The sequence below is a fragment of the Coenobita brevimanus genome, chromosome 23, assembly GCF_032717465.1.
Source record: "Coenobita brevimanus isolate Jiangsu-jjx chromosome 23, ASM3271746v2, whole genome shotgun sequence".
Taxonomy (NCBI): Eukaryota; Metazoa; Arthropoda; class Malacostraca; order Decapoda; family Coenobitidae; genus Coenobita; species Coenobita brevimanus.
Window position 1 is genome coordinate 62,909,632 of NC_136976.1, and position 21,727 is coordinate 62,931,358.

Here is a 21,727-nt window from a genome sequence, read left to right on the forward strand (position 1 = left end):
GGTGGTGTGCTGTATGAGGGAGCGTGGCTTGGTTTGGCAGAACGGGGAGGGGGTTGTTAATGAGTTAGGACAAAATTCGGCTAGCAACATATTACATTAGGTTAGGTTAGCTTAGGCTTCATACGAACAGAAAGCAGCTAGAATCAGGTGGGTAGACATGGTGTGATGGTGGGGGTGTATGAAGGAGGGTGGCGGTATGTTGGCGAAAGGTTAAGGGCGTTGCTGAGGAGGAACAGATAACGGTGGAAGGTGTAAGTGATGAGGTGTTGTCGGTGGAGGAGGGGATCAGTGTATAGTAGGAAGAGAGAGGACAAGGTGGTCGTGGCATGTATGAAGGAGGAGGGAGCCTTGGGTCGTCGCTGAGTAGGAAGGGAAATATCTAGTTTTTTTTTTTTTCAGGGGGGGGGGAAGGATGACACCCCTAACAAACTGAGGTGTAGGGTGATTGACAAACAGGTAGATAGGGAAACATATTGACATACAGAGACAGGTAGACAGACAGACAGATATATAGATAAATAGGTAGGAAGGCAGGTGGGTAGGTAGGAGGGAAGATAGGTAGGTATACACACAGGCACGGATAGATAGACAGGTAGGTAGATAGACAGATAGTCATATAGAGAGCGACTGACTGATTCACTAAATGTTAGTCAGACCAACAGACAGATAGACAGACAAACAGTCAGACACAAAGAAAGATAGGTAGACTGATTGACTGATAGACGGAAGATAGATGGATAAATGAGTAAGCAGAGATGCAAAGATCGATAGATCGACAACAGATAGAAAAAATATATATATATATACAGAAAAGATAATTTGAGCCAACTACATCCACTGCTTACCAATATACCTACTACCAGCCTAAATCCGGCCATTTCCAGTCTAAATCTACCCCTACCCATCTCCTCCCTGCAAGTTCCCCTGCCCGTACCCTCCCTGCCACTCTCCCTGTCCACTGACTCACTCACCCTGACTGGCTGCCTTGTCCAGTGCAGTGCCTGGTGCTGCTGCCTCGGGTATGGCGCGTGCGTGGGCTTGGAAGTGGATGTGTGCTGGTGTCTTGACGTCCACCTGGTGTTCCGTCCACAGCAGCACCACCAGCAGGCCACCCACCAGGCTCACTCCAACCACAGTGCGGAACAGCGCCACCATGCCTGAAGGGAGAGACGAGTAAGATAAATAAACGGTCCAAAACAGTGAGGAACTGTGCCACCATATCAGAAAGGGAAGACGAGTAAGACAGGTAAATGCCAGTTGCCAAAACAGACATAAACAAACAGAAATGTCACCATACCCGAAAGGCAAACGAATAGAATAAGAAAATAACTGCAAAATAAACACGTACATGATTCAACAAATGCTGAAGGCGTGGCGTTCCAAATCTGCAGAGCGGTGTTACGGTGCCTGCCAAATGCGAAGGGCGGTGTAGGCAAAGAGTTTACAAGAACGGTGTTCTGTATAAAGAGAGGGCTATGCAACATTGCAACAAACGTAGAGAGACCGGCGAGAGTCCGTGGGAAAAATGGAAATGATGTGTCGAAACTATTTGAAACGGTATTTATTTGAAGAGCTGTCTGTGGATACCCTCACACACATGAGAAGTGCACTCCAAAAACGAGGAAATAAGACTCATATATAGAGTCAGCAACTGATTGAGGATCAAGAGAGCAAAGAGTCTGTTCAGCGCACCCAACCTATGGGAAGCTGATAACACAAGAGAAGATCTTGATCTCCCCAAGACAGATTACGAGAAAGAGAGATACAGAAAATCCTGAAAATACTGAGAGAAAGAAAGGACTGAGGTGTGTGTTTTCAATTAAAGGTAAGAGAGTAGTGGTGTGGAGGACACAGGAGGAGGAAATGAGTTTCTAAGGCATTAAAACAGTTTGATGTCTTAAACTTCAGTCAGAAACAATACATAGGTAAAAAAATAAAACGACCACAATAGCCTCTTCACGTGAGTGTATAATATATACCGTATATATAGGAGATAAGATATGTAATATTCAGTTTTTAATGTCGTGTTGTCTAAAGGTTATACTGAAGTACCACGATTGATTTGAATCAAATATTATTATAAAAAAATAAATAGCGATTCTCAATAATACTTCAGAATGAGGATTTTTGTTTTGTTTTTGCTCCCTCCAGGCGACATTATTAGTTAAGGGGAAACCTTCCAAATGGGAGCTAATACCAATACATCAGTCCTATATGAGACTGCCCTAGCGTGTATTCAGTATGGACGATGGGTGTTAGCGCCGAAGTGGTGACATGTAGAGGTGTGCGGTACGTAGGAGGACTACTGGACCTTGAAATCAGGCTGTGAAGCCTATGCCCAGAGTCGGTCACATTTAAAAAAAAAAAAAAAAAATACGCCCTACATAATCTCCCTCGCAAGTTAGGTATCTCTCAGGATAAATAAAACTGTCTGTTAATGGCCAGATGAAAATGAACGCCAGATCATAGATGTCAAGAGGTTGCCGTGATAATGATGCAGGCAATAATGAACTGGATACGTTAGAACCAAAAGATTACACCATAAGACAAATAAAGTGGTCAACACTACTCTAGCCTTCTATTGCAGCTAAAGCCAGTCTGAGCCATATGAGCCTGAGGGTGTTAATACTGATGCCGGTCATCCTCTCATGGTCAGGACTTTAGTATTCCATTCCCACCAAAGCCAGAAGTTTGAATGCAGCAGAGAGTGAGTCAGAGGAACCTAAAGTGTTAACCTGATAAAAATGCAGGCATGAGAGTGACCAAGAGACTAGCGTGCTGAAATTCAAAGTCGTTCTGGCTACAAAGTCTTTAATATAGAACACGACTAATGAAATGCGTATCGTTCTATAGACGTACTAATTTATGCAGGCATTCTAGACAACATTTAACTCCTTCTATTCGATGGCACATTCTTATTTCATTTTTCCTCTCCACAGACGAGTTTATTAGACCTAGGGAGGATCTGTAGTACTGCAGGGAAAGATTTCCTTAAAGCTGCAACTTGCATTTCCATTTCGAAGGATCTTCTTTGATATAACTAGAATTGTCTGAAGATGGAAGTAATAATCAAAAAGGTCGTCGGACTGAAGCAGTTAAACTTACATTAATAGAACGCCATATCCAGTTCTCGAAATAATGGACTGTATTAAGGGAGGGTCAGCACCGACAGTGGCGGCCTTCTAACGGGGGGGGAGGGGGCTATTGCAGTGAGGATTTGCAGCTGGGCACTGTAAGCTTCTTGTTAGATAAAATGTTTGGAATCTACCCCGTCTGAGACCATGTGTAGTGGATAACTGATCTCAGAGCACATTCTAAAATTCAGGATGTAGTGTTCTAAATGACTTGGACATTTTTCAAACATAAATTAACAGTGTGCGTAACCTTCAACTCTCCTCTGAATCGCAAGCACCAGGAAAACATATTTACTAAATTTTCTTGCAAAGGAGACGATTTTTTTTTTTTTTTTTTTTTTTAATGCTGTCGCCGTATTTAAAGCTAGGTTAAATATTTATCATCACGTGTTAAAGTTTTGTGACAAAAATATGAACTTAGTAACTTTATTCTTCTTCACAATGTGATAACCATCATTAACAGGTTTCAGGTAAATTGTAATGTTTCCTACGTAATTAAATTGCAAGTGAACTAACAAAGGCTGCGTTTTTCTTCACCTTCCGAATCATTAGATAAATGAAACGAGTATTTCCCTCAATACTAATTAACTTTTTTTAATTATCTGAGGAGAGTCTTTTTAGGGTCGTCAGTGTATATGAGGGGGTCAGACCCCCTCAACCCCCTCCCCTCCACATTTCGAGCAGTTGCTCTGCGCGTATTCTGTTTCCATTATCATTTCCTGTGTGTTGCCGCCAAGGATTTGAATCAGTAACTTAATTAAGATTGGTTGTTGCTTTTATATATTTCAAGCAGTTTCGTACAAGAATGGAAGTATATTTATATATATATATATATATATATATATATATATATATATATATATATATATATATATATATATACACACACTGGTATATATGTATATGTATAGATAAATAGACAGACAGATATAGATACATGTATAGATAGATAGATACAGTTACATATAGATTGGTAGATAGATATAGATATGTAGATAGATGGAACCCAAACAGCTCATTTCATTTGCAGTCTTATCATACTCGAATGTTAATGAGAGAGAGAGAGAGAGAGAGAGAGAGAGAGAGAGAGAGAGAGAGAGAGAGAGAGAGAGAGAGAGAGAGAGAGACATACCAGGGAGGAGACCTCAAACTTTGACGGGAGAATGGCAGTGATGATAATGCCAGCTGAAACTGGGAGTTTTACAGTTCATTGCATTTGTAGTCTCATTTTCATCATCATCGCCATCGTCATCACCATTATTATTATCATCGTCATCACAGAGAGGAGACTGTAGCACCAGTCGAACAGGGCGGTACTCCTGAGGTGGATGGATAGCTGGTGTTTAGCGAGAGCTGGGACTCCCATTTCACTGGCCATCAGGACTGAACACCTGACCACCTTCCTTTGCTGACATTTTTCGGTGTTTCAGTAACACGGAGAGTAATCCAACAGACCTTCCTAGACATTTTAACCAAACTACTGAATCATTAAGCATTACACTAACTGCACAAAACTGTCTTTAAGCAATGACATCTCAACACTCAGTCTCAGAGTCCCTAGGGGAAAGGGGTGACCGTAAATATCCCCTTTTTCTGCCCCTTTTCTGGTGTTGACCAAACAGGATGTCCTGAACCACTGCCTGACACTCTTTCCTTTAATTTCTGATATATTCGAGGCCTTTTCTCCAATTTCTTCTCTGCTGAACACCGTCATTCCTCCTCTAAACTTCATCTTCTTTTCCTCTCCGAAACGCAGCTGACTTTGGCCAAGGAAAGCAGCCTTTTTCTGTCCAGCCTCTGATGCAAGAGTAAACTGATAGTCTTTCATGTATACCACTGGTCAACGTTGGAGCTGTTTTCCTCACTGTGTCTTTCCGGTTGCCTTTATGACCTCCAGTCCTTTAAACCCAATGTGTCCAGGCATCTCGAAATGAACGATCTTGAATATAGTTTTGTCTTTGTTCATTTCTCTTTGCAAGGCCTTGTGTTCTTTCAGTTCGCATAATGAAAAAAAATACTAGCCCTAATGTTCATCATTACAAATGGGGTATGTTGGATCTGGAAGTAGGAAAAAAGGATGAATGCCCAATGAAAATAAACCATACCTCCCGATTCACTGAGAATTCACGCCTTGGACTTCTCTCGACTCCACGCCATACGGTTCACTAATGTCTTAACTACCATGGCGTATTTTTCATTTTACTCTCACTACCGCCAGGGGATTCTTATTCCGCTTACAAGTCCCTGTAGTACTTGAAGCGGTTACTGACGGACGATATCACTCACCTTAGAAAAAAAAAAATGTAGTGAAGAGGTTGGAACGAATCTTCACTAAATGATTCAGTTGCAGCCATCACCTTGTGTGTGTGTGTGTGTGTGTGTGTGTGTGTGTGTGTGTGTGTGTGTGTGTGTGTGTGTGTGTGTAGATAGATGATAGATAGATAGATAGATCTATATCTATCTATCTATCTATCTATATGGTAGTGCAGAGGATAACCCGTGTCAGAATGACGGGCTTAGAGGGATAGAAGTAAGAATCACTGACATGATACCTGTGGTGGGGATTAACAGGCAGGACAGCGGAGCTATGTCATTAGCTAATGTACCTCTCTCTCTCTCTCTCTCTCTCTCTCTCTCTCTCTCTCTCTCTCTCTCTCTCTCTCTCAGACTGTCAAAAGATCACTACTGAGATTACATTCATGTGCTGGTAAGGAACTCTCTGGCATCTCTTCCTAAGTTGTTTTCTCGTGGACTTTGGAGATTCACTATAATGTATTATACACACTAGCGCTTTATTTGTTTTTAGTATTACCATATATCTTATAATTTTGCTGTATCATATCTGTTTATATCTTTAACTTCATATATATATATATATATATATATATATATATATATATACTTGTGTGTCTCAAAAAATATATATATATATATATATATACTTGTGTGTGTGTGTCTCTCTCTCTCTCTCTATATATATATACTTGTGTGTCTCAATATATATATATATATATATATATATATATATATATATATATATATATATATATATACTTGTCTCTCTCTCTCTCTCTCTCTCTCTCTCTCTCTCTCTCTATATATATATATATATATATATATATATATACTTGTGTGTCTCAATATATATATATATATATATATATATATATATATATATATATACTTGTGTGTCTCAATATATATATATATATATATATATATATATATATATGGAGCCTCTGTGGTAAAGTATGCATTTTCGTACACTGAAGTACGAGGGTTCGGGCCCCGCCAGGGTAATAAACTTTGGGAGCGTTCTTCTGGCCACATAATGCATTGGCGGATATCAGGGGTGCTGTGGTTGAACCAATGTCGCATACTATAAAGTATGCTTGCACCCAGTCGGCTTGCGCGGGCCGATTACACTTGGTTCACAGACTACACACACATACAAAGCCACTCCAACATTACAATCACACTTACAAGCACTTCTTACCCAACATAGTCTCTACCAGACAGCCTAAGCCACTTGGTAGAGATACACTGGCTGTATCGTCCCCGCTTCGGTTGGGATAGGCCGGTCTTGCAGTGGACACTCAAATTATATATATATATATATATATATATATATATATATATATATATATATATATATATATATATATATATATATATATATATATATATATATATATATACACACTGTATAGATATTCTTTATTTCATCATTACAAGAGGTGTCTCCTGAGCTGAATAAAGTCATCTAGAGATGGGAAAGTTACCCTATTCAGTAATTTATGAATATGGAAGGGTCACTGGAAATAGCTTCCAGTCCATTCAGTATAAAAGGCTTGTATACTAAGCTGATAAGCTGGGTGTCCACAGATTATGTGCATGTTTAGAACTTTATAAAGAATATAAAAAATTGATAATTTTTTTTTTCTTTTTTTTTCTTTTTTGCATATTAACGATAAAATGTCAAAGTTTTTGGTGACAATTTTGTAGGCCTACACCTCTGCTTGGGCACCATCAGAAGCACAAGGTTATTAGATAATCTCTTCCAGTTCAACGGTAAGAATCTGTTGTTTAGAACTTTAGATATTCTCGAACAGCCAGTCCCTAGTGAGGTACTGCACCATCCTATTTGAAGATGATAGTTGACGGATGTTCAACTATGATACCATAAACTCACGAAAGACGTCAAGGTACAGTCATAAGGAAAACTAACCCTACCCTTCAGAATTATGCACTATGACAACGACGAAGTGTTGTGGAATGACGGGACAGGAAAGTTTGTACCTCAAACCCGTCAATGTCGGTTATGTTGAGACACAGATATTAGAATTTGTGCTAGAGGTGATAAAAACTAAATAGATCGTTTGCGCTCTGTGCATAGAGACAATACGCTTTATTATTCGGCACCGAATTCATTAAATAAAAATATAACCGAATGGTCTGAAGTCGGCAACACACACGCAGACGGGCAATGAGTATGTGCACCCATCCCAGACGTATGATAGTACTTCAGCCGATACAAGCCAAGTTAGTAAATTTCAGTGTAATAATGATATGTATTGCTTTCTACATATAATACATGTTGAGTAGAAGGAAAATAATAATACATGTTCAGTCTCATTGCTATAATATTTTGTATACCCACCCCCTGCTTCCTAAACAGCCTCTAGAAGTCTGAAGCATCCATCTGAAGCATTTAACCACCCATCTAAAGCAAACAAATGAACTCGTGCACCCCTGTTAGACTATTATTAAAAAAACAAACAAATAAACAATCGATGCCTATAGAGTTAATGCCCTCCAAGATAATTTATTTGTTGTATTCTATAGATGATAAGTGTTGAATAGCAGGAAAATAATAAACCTGCCGAGTTTCGTTATTAATCCCCGGCGGGACGCTTAGGGTAACGCAAACACGTCCTATGTATTTCCCCGTCATATGGCTCACTCTTGCTTATTATTCCAACTCTTGTAAAGGGATTGTGATATGGCAACACTAGATAGGGGAGGGGCGAACATCAAGGACCCGCCCACATAGCCCAGCTAACGTTCGTTTCGCATCGAACATTCCTGGGGGTAACGATATTTTTTCTTATGACTTTACATAATTGCCTTAAGGTTGTAGAGATAATTTGTAAATACCCCGTACAGTGTAATCATCTGGGGACAGGAGGAAGAAAAAAAAAAGGGGTGGGGGAATTCATTGATTATATATCGGTTTCTCTAATGCTCCATCGACTCGCTCTCAGCTGTATAAAAGCGTCTTGGGTGGACTGGAATAGAATACTAGAATTGTCTCGACCATGAGAGGGTTATTGGTGGCAGTATTAGCTCACTCAGGTTTCTATTACCCATTCTTAGCTGAATATTATCATCAGGGGTTAGCTGCAATAGGACAATAGAGTTGATCAAGCCATGGATGGGTAATATTCCTTCTTGTTTGGTTGGGAAGGGTTTGGTAAGCATATAAATTTAGGTGTGGACTTGGAGTAGGCTATTTGAGGCATGAGGCTAATCCTGCTTCAAGGCCCTTCTATATACATACATACATAAACATGTACATAATTACCTACATACATATACATACCACATGGTCAGTTGGTAACAAAACATGGTGTGTTCCATTCATTCGTTGAGATGCTACATTAACTGTTTACCATATGGGTGAATTATGTGGGAGCATATTTTCACCCACTGCAACGTCATCAGTATCATTAACATATATAGTATTCCCAAAATACTTCCATATACACACACCACAAAGCCAGTCAGGAGACAGGACGTGTGTGCTGGGCAATCCCCAGGTCCTGTCCTCCCCACTTACTATTTTTTAACCAGCTCATACCCCACTGACCGGGCTAATGTATGGCCCGGCCTGCACTATTTGTGCAGGAAATCTTCGAACGAACGAACGATACTTCCATATATCCAGTGAGGTAAGATTTTTCTTTTTTTTTTTAATCCATGTTATACCTGACATGTTCTTAAATTTGCCAGTATTCATTTATTTATTTATATATTATTTAATAGGGCCCCTGCAAGCTTGTGGCCTAAGGTTTCAGCATCTTTTGTTTCTATGTACATCCTCACCTGCATGAGAGAAAATAAAGCCATACACAAGCAGTCCCATATAAAGCTAAACCCGAAACAAACCGTCGTATACAGAGCTAAACCCAAAACAAGCAGTCCTATACACAGCTAAACCCCAAACAAGCAGTCCTATACACAGTTAAAGCCCGTTCAGTTCAAAGACATGTACAGTTTTATTCATCCTGTCGCTTGAGAGTTTTCTTGTTTAATCTGAGGGGAGACCTTTGGCAGCGAAGGGATCATTAACGGGTATACCTATCCTCCCTAGTTTAAGAAATCAGTCTGGAAATAGAGAGAGAGAGAGAGAGAGAGAGAGAGAGAGAGAGAGCTTAGGCCTCTTCATGAACACTGCTGGAAGTGCCATAATGTGTGTGTGTGTGTGTGTGTGTGTGTGTGTGTGTGTGTGTGTGTGTGTTTCTTTGTAATGTTTGTATGCGTTGTTTGTGTGTTTTTGTTTTGTGTTTGCGTTTGCGCTTGTGTGTGTTTATTTGTTCTTTGTGTGAGCTTGTCTTTGTTTATTTTGTTTGTGTGTATGTTAGTGTCTGTCCTTTGATTTGTTGTTTGATTGAACTTGTGTTTGCTTGTTATTTTGTGTGTACACTAGTGTCTGTATATTTGTTTGTGTGAGCTTGTGTTTGCTTTTGCTTCCATGTGTGTGTTTGTTTTTGTTTTTGTTTCTTTGTGTGTTCGTATTTTTGCTTCCGTGTGTGTGTTTGCTTTTGTTCGTGTGTGTGTCTGTTTTTATTTCCGTGTGTGTGTGTGTTTGTTTTTGTTTTTTCGTTTTTTTTTTTTCCATGTGTGTGTTTCTTCCTCTGTTGTGTTTGCTTTTGTGCGCGCCAGAAGCCAAGAATTTCCCTGAACTAAGTGTTAATTACCAGGAGCCGAGACCAACCAGGAACCGAACAAGGAGGGTGTATCGGGTGTGGAGTGAATTTGGGCCAGTGTGTGTGTGTGTGTGTGTGTGTGTGTGTGTGTGTGTGTGTGTGTGTGTGTGTGTGTGTGTGTGATGGCCAGATATTTTTGATAGCCATGTGTGTGTGATGGCCAGTATGTGTGGTGGCCAGGCGTGTGTGATGGTCAGGTGTGTGTGGTGGCCAGGTGTGTGTAATGGCCAGGTGTGTGTGATGGCCAGTATGTGTGGTGGTCAGGTGTGTGTGATGGCCAGGTATGTGTGGTGGCCAGGTGTGTGTGATGGCCAGGTATATGTGGTGGCCAGGTGTGTGTGGTGGCCAGGTGTGTGTGATGGCAAGTATGTGTGGTGGCCAGGTGTGTGTGATGGCCAGGTATGTGTGGTGGCCAGGTGTGTGTGGCGGCCAGGTATGTGTGGTGGCGGCCAGGTGTGTGTGGTGACCAGGTGTGTGTGATGGCCAGGTGTGTGTGATGGCCAGGTGTGTGTGATGGCCAGGTGTGTGTGATGGCCAGGTGTGTATGGTGGCCAGGTGTGTGTGATGGCCGGGTGTGTGTGAAATGATGACCAGGTTTTTTTGGGCAGTTTTTTGGTGCGGTTAGGAAGCTTACTAACACACCATCCTTACCGATTAATTTTTTTATGTGCTTCGTTACTATATTCTTGTGTGTTATTCTTGCAATATATATCGATATTATAAAGATATTAGAAGAAAGAAAAAGAAAATATTTATGTATACCGTACGTAGGAAAATGAATCGTTAAGGAAGAGGTGCTAGGGTGCCTCATTAGCCGACGAGAATGCAGACCTTTGACTGCCAGGTGTGTATGATGACCAGGTGTGTGTGACAGCCAGGTGTACATGATACTTTTACGCGATTGCCAGATGCACACACTTCCCATGTGTGCACAACAGGTATAGACAATAGCAGGTGCACACAACAGGTATAAACGATAGAGCGACAACACTGTACACATCAAAGGTATATGCGATAGTATGGTATGCACACGGGTATACACGATAGCTAAGCATACACAGCAACCAGGCACACACACACACTAGGTATGCATGACAGCCAGGTGCACATAGTTACAAGGCGTACACAAAATATTACCACCCCCAAAAGAACTGAGGAGAAAAAGTCGCACAGATCAATAGTATACTGCTGTGTTCCTGTTTGCTGTACATTTTACTCATGTTTTCAGCTGTGGAGAGACATTTCGGACTGGTGAGATTTAACGTAGCTTTCATTCACCTCTTCAGTACGATGATCCAATTATTCTACGATCAGTGTGTTCTTGTCACCACCAGACGTTTTTATTCAGTTAAGGAAACAGTTTGGAAACTAGATTCATATATAAACTTCAGCACCCCTTCATTACGATGAGGTATCTTATATTTTTATTCCTGCTACCACCACACGTTTGTAGTCAGTTTAAGAAAGACCCGCCTCTCGTTTTTCTTAACCTAAAACGGAATCTTAACCCCCTGGCTGCGAAGTGCGGACCGTGTAATTTCTTCTGGATAGTGCCGACAATTTATATCATTGTAGAGAAACCCACCGTTGCAAGAAAGAATAAATACGGTCTCGATTAGCGTTTCGGCTGAGAATAAGCATTTCACTCAAGCTGGTGCCAGACGATTTTATACAGCCTAGAAAGACCCACCACAGTCGAGTTTAAAAAATAATTTCGATTACGTTTTCACACTCTATAATTGCCGCCACAAGACCATCGTATCCAGCTTTGGAGACACCGTTCAAATTGGTTGGATTAAATATCACCTTCATTGCCCCTTTCAGTGCGAGAGGTCTTTCCAAAACTGAATACAATCCTCTGGTGACAGGAAAAATTACACACACAGACACACACACACAAACAGAGGGATTCAATCTAGGTGGACGTGTGACACCGGCGCTCCGTACCAAAATCATTACGGCCAGTGGCATTACCTAAATAGTATCTTTGTATGAGTCAAGCTCAGTACCAGGTTAGACTAAATGATTGTTCATTATAAAAAGGAAAAAAAAAATAAGTTTCAACAAGACTTGTAAAAACAGGAAATAGAACCAAGACGAAAGAATACGCTGAGTCATCTCTGAGGTTTGTTTACAACAAGACGGAGATTGTAAGTATATGCTTTGCACTTTAAGTATTGCAAAATGGATACATACTTCAGTAAAACAAATTTGGAAAAGAAAAGAGATAAAGGTAAAAAGCAAAATGATGATTTCTACCAAGAACTGGTTGAAGTAGAGACCCACAATAGACTGGTTGAACGTGTAAACAAACTAGAAATGGCTTTCAAAAATGAAATTGATGAAATAAAGAAGCAGATGCACTTGCAAAAGGAAGAAATAGAAAAACTAGGAAGGGAGGCCAATAAGAAAGACACAACCATCAGTGAACTAACCGTGGAATTGAGTACACTTAGGAAGAAAATTAGTGAAATGGCAAGTACAGTAGTCAATCACGAGAGTGTTATGGAAGAGTTCAAAAATGATACAGAGACAATTAGGCAAGTTAGCAGTCTTATTGACCAGAGCAGTGATATTGAGGAGAAGATAACACAAGTAAATGAAGCTGTGCAAAGCTACAAAAATGATGTAGAAACCACGTATGCAGAAATGGTGAAAGTAAAGAAAGACTTAGAAACAAGGGTGGAGGAAAAAAGCATTAAAAAGGAGGTGAAAAGAATAATCCAAAACAATCCAAAGTTAGTCAGAGATTCAGTAGAGATAAACAAATCAATAGTAATCACTGGTACAGAAGAGGATGAAGTTAAAAACAAGATCACGAGACAAAAAGGAAATGACAAATGTAATGAAATTACTGAAAGAAGTATCAGAGGAAATCTGTAGTAAAGACATAGAGGAACACAAAAGGTTAGGGAAATACGAGAAAAGCAAGACAAGACCTCTAAAGGTGACTTTCCAGAGTGTAAACACTGGAAGAGATACTAAAAAATGCAAAGAATCTTAAGGAAAAAGAGTTCAAAAATGTATGGATAAAAAGATGCCTAACACAAGAGGAACTGGAATTACTGAAAGAGAAAAGGGAGGAAGCAAAAACAAAAAATGAGGGAAGATCAGAAGAGGACAAGAAGAAATTTTTTTACAAAGTAATAGGATTGCAGGTACGAAAGTGGTACACAAACAGGATGGAAGAAAAAGGAGGAAGGTAGTAGACCCATGTCATGACAAGTATTTAACAACATGCTAAAGTTGATGTACTCAAATGTGGATAGAATGGTATCTAAATTGCTAGAGATGAATGATTATGTCAGAGAAAATGAACCACAAATAATATGCCTAACTGAAACAAAATTAATACCAAGGATATCAAATGACATACTAAACTTAGAGGAATACAATATATGGAGAAGAGACAGATATTTAAAAAAAGGAGGAGGAATTATAATATTAACTAAGAAAAATCTAAAAGTCAAGGAAATAAAACTAGATATACCATCACAAGTAGAACTGATTGCAGTAGAGATCGACACATCTGAAGGTAAAGTAATTGTAGCCAATTTGTACATGCCACCCAGATCAAACACATGGGAAAGAGACGAATATGAGGACCTGGCAGAGAGTACAATTCAGAGTGTGAGATCATTGCTACATAAAATGGAAGAGAAATAGGAAAGAATTATACTAACTGGGGACTTCAATACAAATATAAATTGGAATACTCTAGATATAAATAGCCAAGAAAGCTGTTGGGACCAAAAGCTCCTGGATCTCGTACAAGAGTTTTTCTTAACGCAACATGTGAGGGAAACCACCAGAAAAAGAGGACTTGATGTACCTTCAGTGCTAGATCTAATATTTACAAGGCAAGAAAATGATATTGACAGTTTAATATATCACCCTCCACTCGGCAAAAGCGATCATGCAGTACTAAATTATAACTTCAGGATAGCATATGACATAGTAAACAGCAATGATAGTTACAAAAAGAGCCTAAACTATAAAAAGGGAAATTATCAAGACCTAAAGAAGTATTTCTTAGAAGTTGATTGGGAAAATGAGCTTGGAGGACAAGATTTAAATGCTGTATATAAAAAATTTTGTGAATTTTATGAAATAGGAGTCCAGAAGTACATCCCACAGCACAAAGAAGCAGATAAGAAAATACAGAAATGGTTCAATACAGAATGTAAAAAATCAAAAGAAAGAAGAGATTTGTTGTGGAATAGATACAGAAGACACAATAGTGAAAGGGCGTACAATAATTACAAACAGGCAAGAAACGACTATACAAGAATAAGGAGGGAAGCCCAAAAACAGTTTGAGGAGGATATAATAAATAAAAGTAGTGATCAACCAAAGCTGTTTTACAGCTATATCAGAAGCAAAACTAAAGTAAAAGATATAATACAATCCATTACGGACGAGGGAATCACTTATACACAAGAGAAAGATGTTTGTGAAGCACTAAATAAGAATTTCCAATTAGTTTTTACAGAAGAAAAAAATGTTGAGAGGGACTATGTGGAACACGCATGTCCACACATACTACCAGATATACAAATAGCAGAAAAAGTAATACAGGAGGAGTTAAGTAGATTAGACAGAGGAAAAGCAAGTGGTCCTGATGAAATTTCATGTTGGGTATTACGAGAATGTGCAAAGGAGTTATGTAAACCATTGTTTTTAATTTTCAAGAAATCCTTGAGTCAAGGTAAACTACCTGATATTTGGAAAAAAGCAAATATTGTCCCCTTATTCAAGAAAGGAAATAGACAAAATCCACTCAACTACCGACCAGTATCACTGACCAGTGTTGTAAGCAAGGTATTAGAAAAACTTATAATAAGAAAAGCTTGGGTAAATCATCTAGAAGAACACAGTATGATAACAGAAAGACAGTTTGGTTTCAGAAAAGGAAAATCATGTGTTACTAATCTGTTGAGCTACTATGACAGAGTAACAAACACAATACAGGCAAGGGAAGGACAGTATCTATTTAGATTTCAAGAAAGCTTTTGACACAGTACCACACCAAAGACTTTTATGGAAACTGTACCATCAAGGAGGAATTCGAGGCAAACTGTTTTGTTGGATGCAAGACTTTCTCATAAAAAGAGAAATGAGGACAGTACTAAGAGGAAACTACTCATCATGGAAAGAAGTGACTAGTGGAGTACCACAGGGTTCAGTGCTGGCACCAATCATGTTTTTAGTGTATATAAATGATATAAACAGTAACACTGGAAATGAGAGCTATCTGAATATGTTTGCAGATGATGCAAAAATACAAAGGAGAATTACTAACACAGACTCTTGTAAAGAGCTACAAGAAGAATTAAATAAACTTCATGAATGGAGTAGTACATGGCAAATGGAATTCAATGTGGACAAGTGTCATGTAATCAAGTTTGGTAAAAGTGGAAAAAGACCTGATTGGGATTATAAGTTAGGAAATAAAACCCTATACACATCAGAAAGAGAGAAAGACCTAGGTGTGATTATTAATAACAGACTATCTCCGGCTGACCACATCAGCGGGAAGGTACGGAACATGTATACACTGCTTGCAAATATGAGAATAGCATTCACATACATAAATGAAGACATGATAAGAAGGATAATAACATCATTCATTAGACCAACCCTGGAATATGCATCAGTAGTCTGGAGTCCCCATCTCAAAAAGCACATAGACAAGATTGAAAAAGTTCAAAGGGCCGCTACAAGATGGATACCAAGCTTAAGGGACCTAAGCTACGAAGAAAGACTAAATAAACTGAATCTACCAACACTACAGGAGAGAAGGAAAAGAGGTGACATGATAATGCTATATAAATGCATATCAGGGAAGGAGAAAATAGACATAAATGATTACTTAACATACGGAGAAGCATCAGCAAGAGGACACTGCAAAAAACTGCATAAGAAGAGAGGTGATAAAGACGTAAGGAAATTCAGTTTTCCAAACAGAGCAATTGATCAATGGAATGCACTACCGAATGAAATAGTGTGTGCCAAAACAATTCACAAATTTAAGGATATGTACGATAAATATGGTTTAAGACACGGGACAGTACGAGCTTGACTCATTCCTGTAAAGATACAATTAGGTAAGAACAATTAGGTAAGGTAAGAACACAACTAATATATATATATATATATATATATATATATATATATATATATATATATATATATATATATATATATATATGTGTGTGTGTGTGTGTGTGTGTGTGTGTGTGTGTGTTATAATACGTGTGGTAGTCAAGAGAGAAGGGTGAACTGACGGGTCAGAAGTTTGTTGAGAAGCGCTGTCGACAAGGAGAGTTTCGGGAGTTATAATGGATTAATTCTGTTTCTCATTTGCTTTCCCAGGTCTTTAGGTCCTTAAATTCTCTCAGCTTTGTTTTAAATAGTATGTACATATAGAAATTGGCACAAGTTTGTTGTAAGAGGCATTTATATCACTGACTGCAAAACTAATACATTAAATCTGCGGAAATTGTCTCTACCAAAAGCGTTTCTAAACAAAGCGCCAGCTACCAATTCACCTCCCTTCCTTGACGACTGCCACATGTATAACGATGATTTTATGCTGACTGTAGTTCATAGCAGTAGTAGTGACAATGATTCATGACTATAATAAAGGCAGAACAATCGACACATCGTCGCCTACGACATTCTTGTTATTATAGATTAGGAGCAGAGCCTACCTTGTTCTCCGTTAGGCGGCAGCACCGCCAAGCACTCTACACCTTCGCAAGAGGAACAGAGACTGTTAGCCTTGCTACTTTCTTAGATATTTGTGCTTAAATGGTGATATGTGAAAGTGTGCTGCACCACCTGATGGAATGTGGGAATACACAAGACTTAGGGGAACAGAGAGTAATTTATACCAGGAGTCGGATTATCAAAAACAAATTCGATGTACTTGATGGGAAGTCTTGATGGCCCTAATAGGGCTTTGCTAAATTCTACCCGAGTTGAGCACCCTGTAACCGAAAATCCTTGATGAGTAACTGATCCTAGATATGTTCGCACGTCTAAACCAGAAAGGAACAGGTACTACTAAACTTGTTTATCCCAGGAGAGCAATTTCCTAAGTAGAGTCAGGGCAAACCTAGCGACGGTTTCGCGATGAAGGCCACTCCGGGGACCATATTTCCTTACTGTCAGCCATTTCAACACCACAGACTAAGCTTTTTTGTTCCGAGGATGACCAAGTTCAATTTATTTCATCCTAACCAAACCTTGACAGCCTAACCTAACCCAAACGCAAGATAACTTAACTCTAATAACTAACCCAGCCTAACTTATGTTTAAATCAAGCTAAGAACCAAAACTAACCTAACCAAAACCTAAACTAACTCTAACAACCAAACCTAATCTAACAAACCCAAACAAACCTAATCCAACAACCTAACCTAAACTAACCCAGACCGTCCTGTAAAAGAGAGGAAAAAATGCCCAGGTCGTTTACAATACTGAAACTTTCCTCAGGGGACCCATTGTGAGCAGCGCCTGGCTACTCACACGTCCCTTTCTCGGCCATTTTCCCCCGCCCTCTTTCACCGTAGTCTCTCCTTTCACCGTACTAATACCTCCCCTGCCGGCTGTCTGTTCCTCGGGGCCATGTTATTCATTATTCATGCCGGCTCGCCCCCCATCATCGCCACGCCACACATTCCTTACTACTTTCTTCATCATCACTCTGTCTCACCCATGTTTACATCCTCCGTAGTGTTGTATTTCTCTTCCCTTCTCATCTCTCCTCTCCTCTCCTCTCCTCTGCTCTGCTCTCCTCTTCTCTTCTTTTTTTTTTCTTCTTCTTCTTCTTCTTTTTCTCCTCCCCCTCCACCTCCTCCTCCTCCTCCTCCTCCGTCGCCTTCTCATAATAATTTTTCTTTTCTCAGCTTTCCGTGATACAGTAACATTGTATACACTCATCTGTACCGCTCCCATCTCAACCTCCGTTCTTAATCATTCACCCTCTGTCTTGCACATCGTCAATATTTCATGCTGTTTATTGTTTCTTCACATCATTTACTTATTCTCCTCTGCCATGCATAACATATGTATACACATTCATTATCCCCATTATCACCAATCATCACTGTCAGTACTACAGCCATCACCACAGTTATACTTCTCATCATAATTCAGTCAGTATAGCCACAGCTGTTATTATCTCACCATTACTCACACCATCATCACCAGCAATTCAGTCAGCCATCATTACTTTCATCACTATACTTTCATCACCACAGCCAGACCATCAGACCCTCTTCAGAATCACCACCACCGCCACTCCAACCTCCGTCATAACACCACTAACGCCGCCGCTTCGATCACTACTACTCTGGTCACAGCTTTTCTGAACTCTGTGCTTGTATTTCTCTCCCGGTATGGTGGGCATAAAACACCTGTCTTCCTGCACACTGTCACCTTTATTCTGCCCAAATTTCTAATGCAAGAGTTAACTCGTATTCTTTTTTTCATGTATGCAACTGATCAGCTTTGGAGCCATCTTACTTAATCTGTCTTTCAGGCTGCCTATGGCTTTGTGTCGGTAAGCACAATGTGTGCAGAACCTCGAACCTCAGTATGAACAGATCTTGATGTTGTACCTATGGCTTTCTTTTTGTTCATAAGTATTTGGGACAGACAAGTTTGCAAGCTCCCAGCCTTGGGTTCTTTCTTATGCACAAATTCACAACCGATCATAACTATCACCATACCATTCTCGCTACCACAGCGGCACACCCTCACTCCACCATGATCACAAACAATATAAAACGTCTGAATTAACTTGATGGGCATTTTCGTCCTCCTGAAGCCTGAGTTTCGTAGTTCAGTGACAAGGCAATCCGACGGCTCTACATCCTTTTCATTGCAAGTCTTCGTGCCAAGCACCATATTCCAGGGATAATTTCTTATTACAGCTCAGAATTCAAGATGGAGAGATGGCAGTCTTTGACCAAACTTTCTCTTCTTCCCATCCCCCTGTCACCACTACAACGCTATGTCCGCCACTGACTTACACCCTCATACCACCATCGTCACAAGCCCTGTTCCTCTTCCCACCCATCGCCACAAACACCACCAATTTCACCACTACAGTAGCCATCACCTTGCATCACCAACACCACCATCACCAACACAGCCTGACAACTCCGCTCAATCCAACTCTCACAATTCTTCATACTTCCCAATCGCCACCATCACCACCATCACCACCACCAGACCACTGCCCCCCACACATGCCAGTCATCTTGTCCGCCCAGCAGCGCCTCTCTGTATACTCCCACACTGGCGTCATGTCCTTCCCTCCGTCAGTGTGAAGGTGAGATAAATAGTTAGTGACGTGCTGTCTGGCGTGGAAGGACGTCACTCAGGTATTTCATGACTAACGCGGTACGGTTTTACTCAACCAAGAGAAACCTCCCTGTGGAAAGTATAACCTCTGGGAAATTCCTCACTGACACTAGAATGCAGTAAAATGACGTCTCATTTATCAGTTTTTCCTACCATCAAACGATTTTATTCAACTTTTAGTATTCCTCTCGTACTGAACACTGATTTGTAAGATAACTATAATAAAACTATACTTCGTTCTGCTCGGTATAATAATGATGAAGGATGAGGTAATCCTGATATACTGAAGAACAATCGACGTCATTCCCGAAGACAGCCCACGTATTCTTTGTGTGCCGTAAGATGAGACTGAAAGGGACTGGAGTGTGTGGGGGGAGGGGAGGAGGCTGGTAAGCAGCTTAGTACCTCCCACGACACTGGGAGGGGGAATATGGAGCTACAGTTACTTACTCGTCTGATTTATTTTTCGAAACTGGATGTAATGGCTGTGTTAGATGATCGTTTGTGATGATGATTATTATGGTGCAAATAGAAATAATAGTTTTAGATATACTGATGTTTATAAAAGAACAGTAATAGTAAAACACAAAGTAATGGATACTAAAAACCAACAGTAATATTAACAATGATGATGTAAGAGCTGCGGATAAAGAAATATATTGGAGATCCCAATGATCAGAAATATTTTCCTAGTCTCAGGCTTATCACTGTTATTAAAATCATCACCACATGTTACATTTTTCAAGGTTATAAATACCTGGGTATTGACAGAGGCATTGTGGTACTACCTGCACCTCACGTAGCCTACCGTAGTTTACCTGGAGCATCGACCGCGGTACATCCACACCTTGCCATTATTTCTTCTCGCTCCCTCTCATGTCTTTCTAATATCGCTCTCCTTTGTCTCCTTCTCTTGTTTTCTCTTTAAGTTATTTTGGTGAATGGTGGACGAAGAATACACGAGGTGAAGTCAAATTTTATTCTAGACTAGTTTCGCTGAAAAACTTTATCAGAGGAATGTACATTTCTTGTTCATTTGGATTACGGTAATTCAGTCGCGGACACATACAGATACATGGTAAGAAAACTGAAGTATATATATCTCATACAATCGCTCGATGTAAGGTCGTTTTTTAAGTCGCTTTGGAGATTTCGAAACGCCTTCTCCTTAGCGATTTAGTCTGCACATTTTATCTTAACACGGTGTTGTATGTTATTGATGTACATTATCTCGATATTAACGCGATATAAATAGGATACGATACAATTTCAAGGTGTAGCATCTAAAATCAGTCGTTTAGGAAGAGGTGCTAGCAAGCCTTCTATGCCACTCAAAATACGGCCAATAAAGTCATCCCAGCAAAGTCGTGCGTAAGGAAGGAAGATATTTACATCCCCGTCGTACCAGCTGCCATGCCTTTAAGTTTTCACCAGTTCACTGAGCCAGCTGTATATCACCCAAATACTACTTCATCCATCACTGATCAGTCTATCTTCAGTCTCACTTCATTCCCCCAACCATCTTTCCAGCTACTGATCTGTATCCGTAATACACCACTTTTCCATTCATCCATCCATCCATTCATCCACCATGCAGTTCATCCAGATCTCAGTCATCGCTCCATACATCTATTCATCTGTTTTCATACCAGAATCCTGATCCATCCATCCAATCAGCCACCCATCCATTCATCCGCCCATCGTTATACTCAGGATCACTTCATCTGTCCATTTTCACGCCGTCTTCTTCGTCCATCATATCCCTCCTTGACTCCAGCTTCATGCAGCTCATCAGTCCATCCGTCTAGTTAGACATCATTCTAATTCCTATCCGTCTGTCCATCCTTCCTTCCTTCCATCCATCTCTGTTAATCCAGCTTCATTCTAACCAATTAGTCCATCCATACTTTCATCCATCCATTAGTCCAACCCTAATGTCAAACCGACAGTCCATGCATCCATCCAATTACAAGCCATTGATCTACCCTACTCCATCCTTCTCAACCAACCCCCCTTTCTATCCCTCCATCCCTCCACCGCCTCATCCTCCTCGCTTCTAAATCAGCATCAGACTCTATTATGTAACGCAGCGAGGGAATACGCATGTTGAGAGTGGGTAGTACTGGAAAATGTCGATGTTTCCCTGGTAATATTTAAAATATGATGTCCTTAGAGGGGCTGGATACTGTATTAAGTAATTTTTAGACGGTGACTCAAATTCCACGCTCC

At 40.0% G+C, this 21,727-nt stretch overlaps 1 protein-coding gene across 1 annotated transcript in view; it reads right to left on the reverse strand.

The window, feature by feature from the left end:
• LOC145392723 (galactosylgalactosylxylosylprotein 3-beta-glucuronosyltransferase P-like) overlaps positions 1-21,727 on the reverse strand; it is a 207,917-nt gene that overhangs the window by 18,611 nt on the left and 167,579 nt on the right. Inside the window, exon 2 of the mRNA XM_080267022.1 lies at positions 972-1,157. Coding sequence (XP_080123148.1) covers positions 972-1,157 — 186 coding nt within the window. The remainder of the gene's footprint in view (positions 1-971; positions 1,158-21,727) is intronic.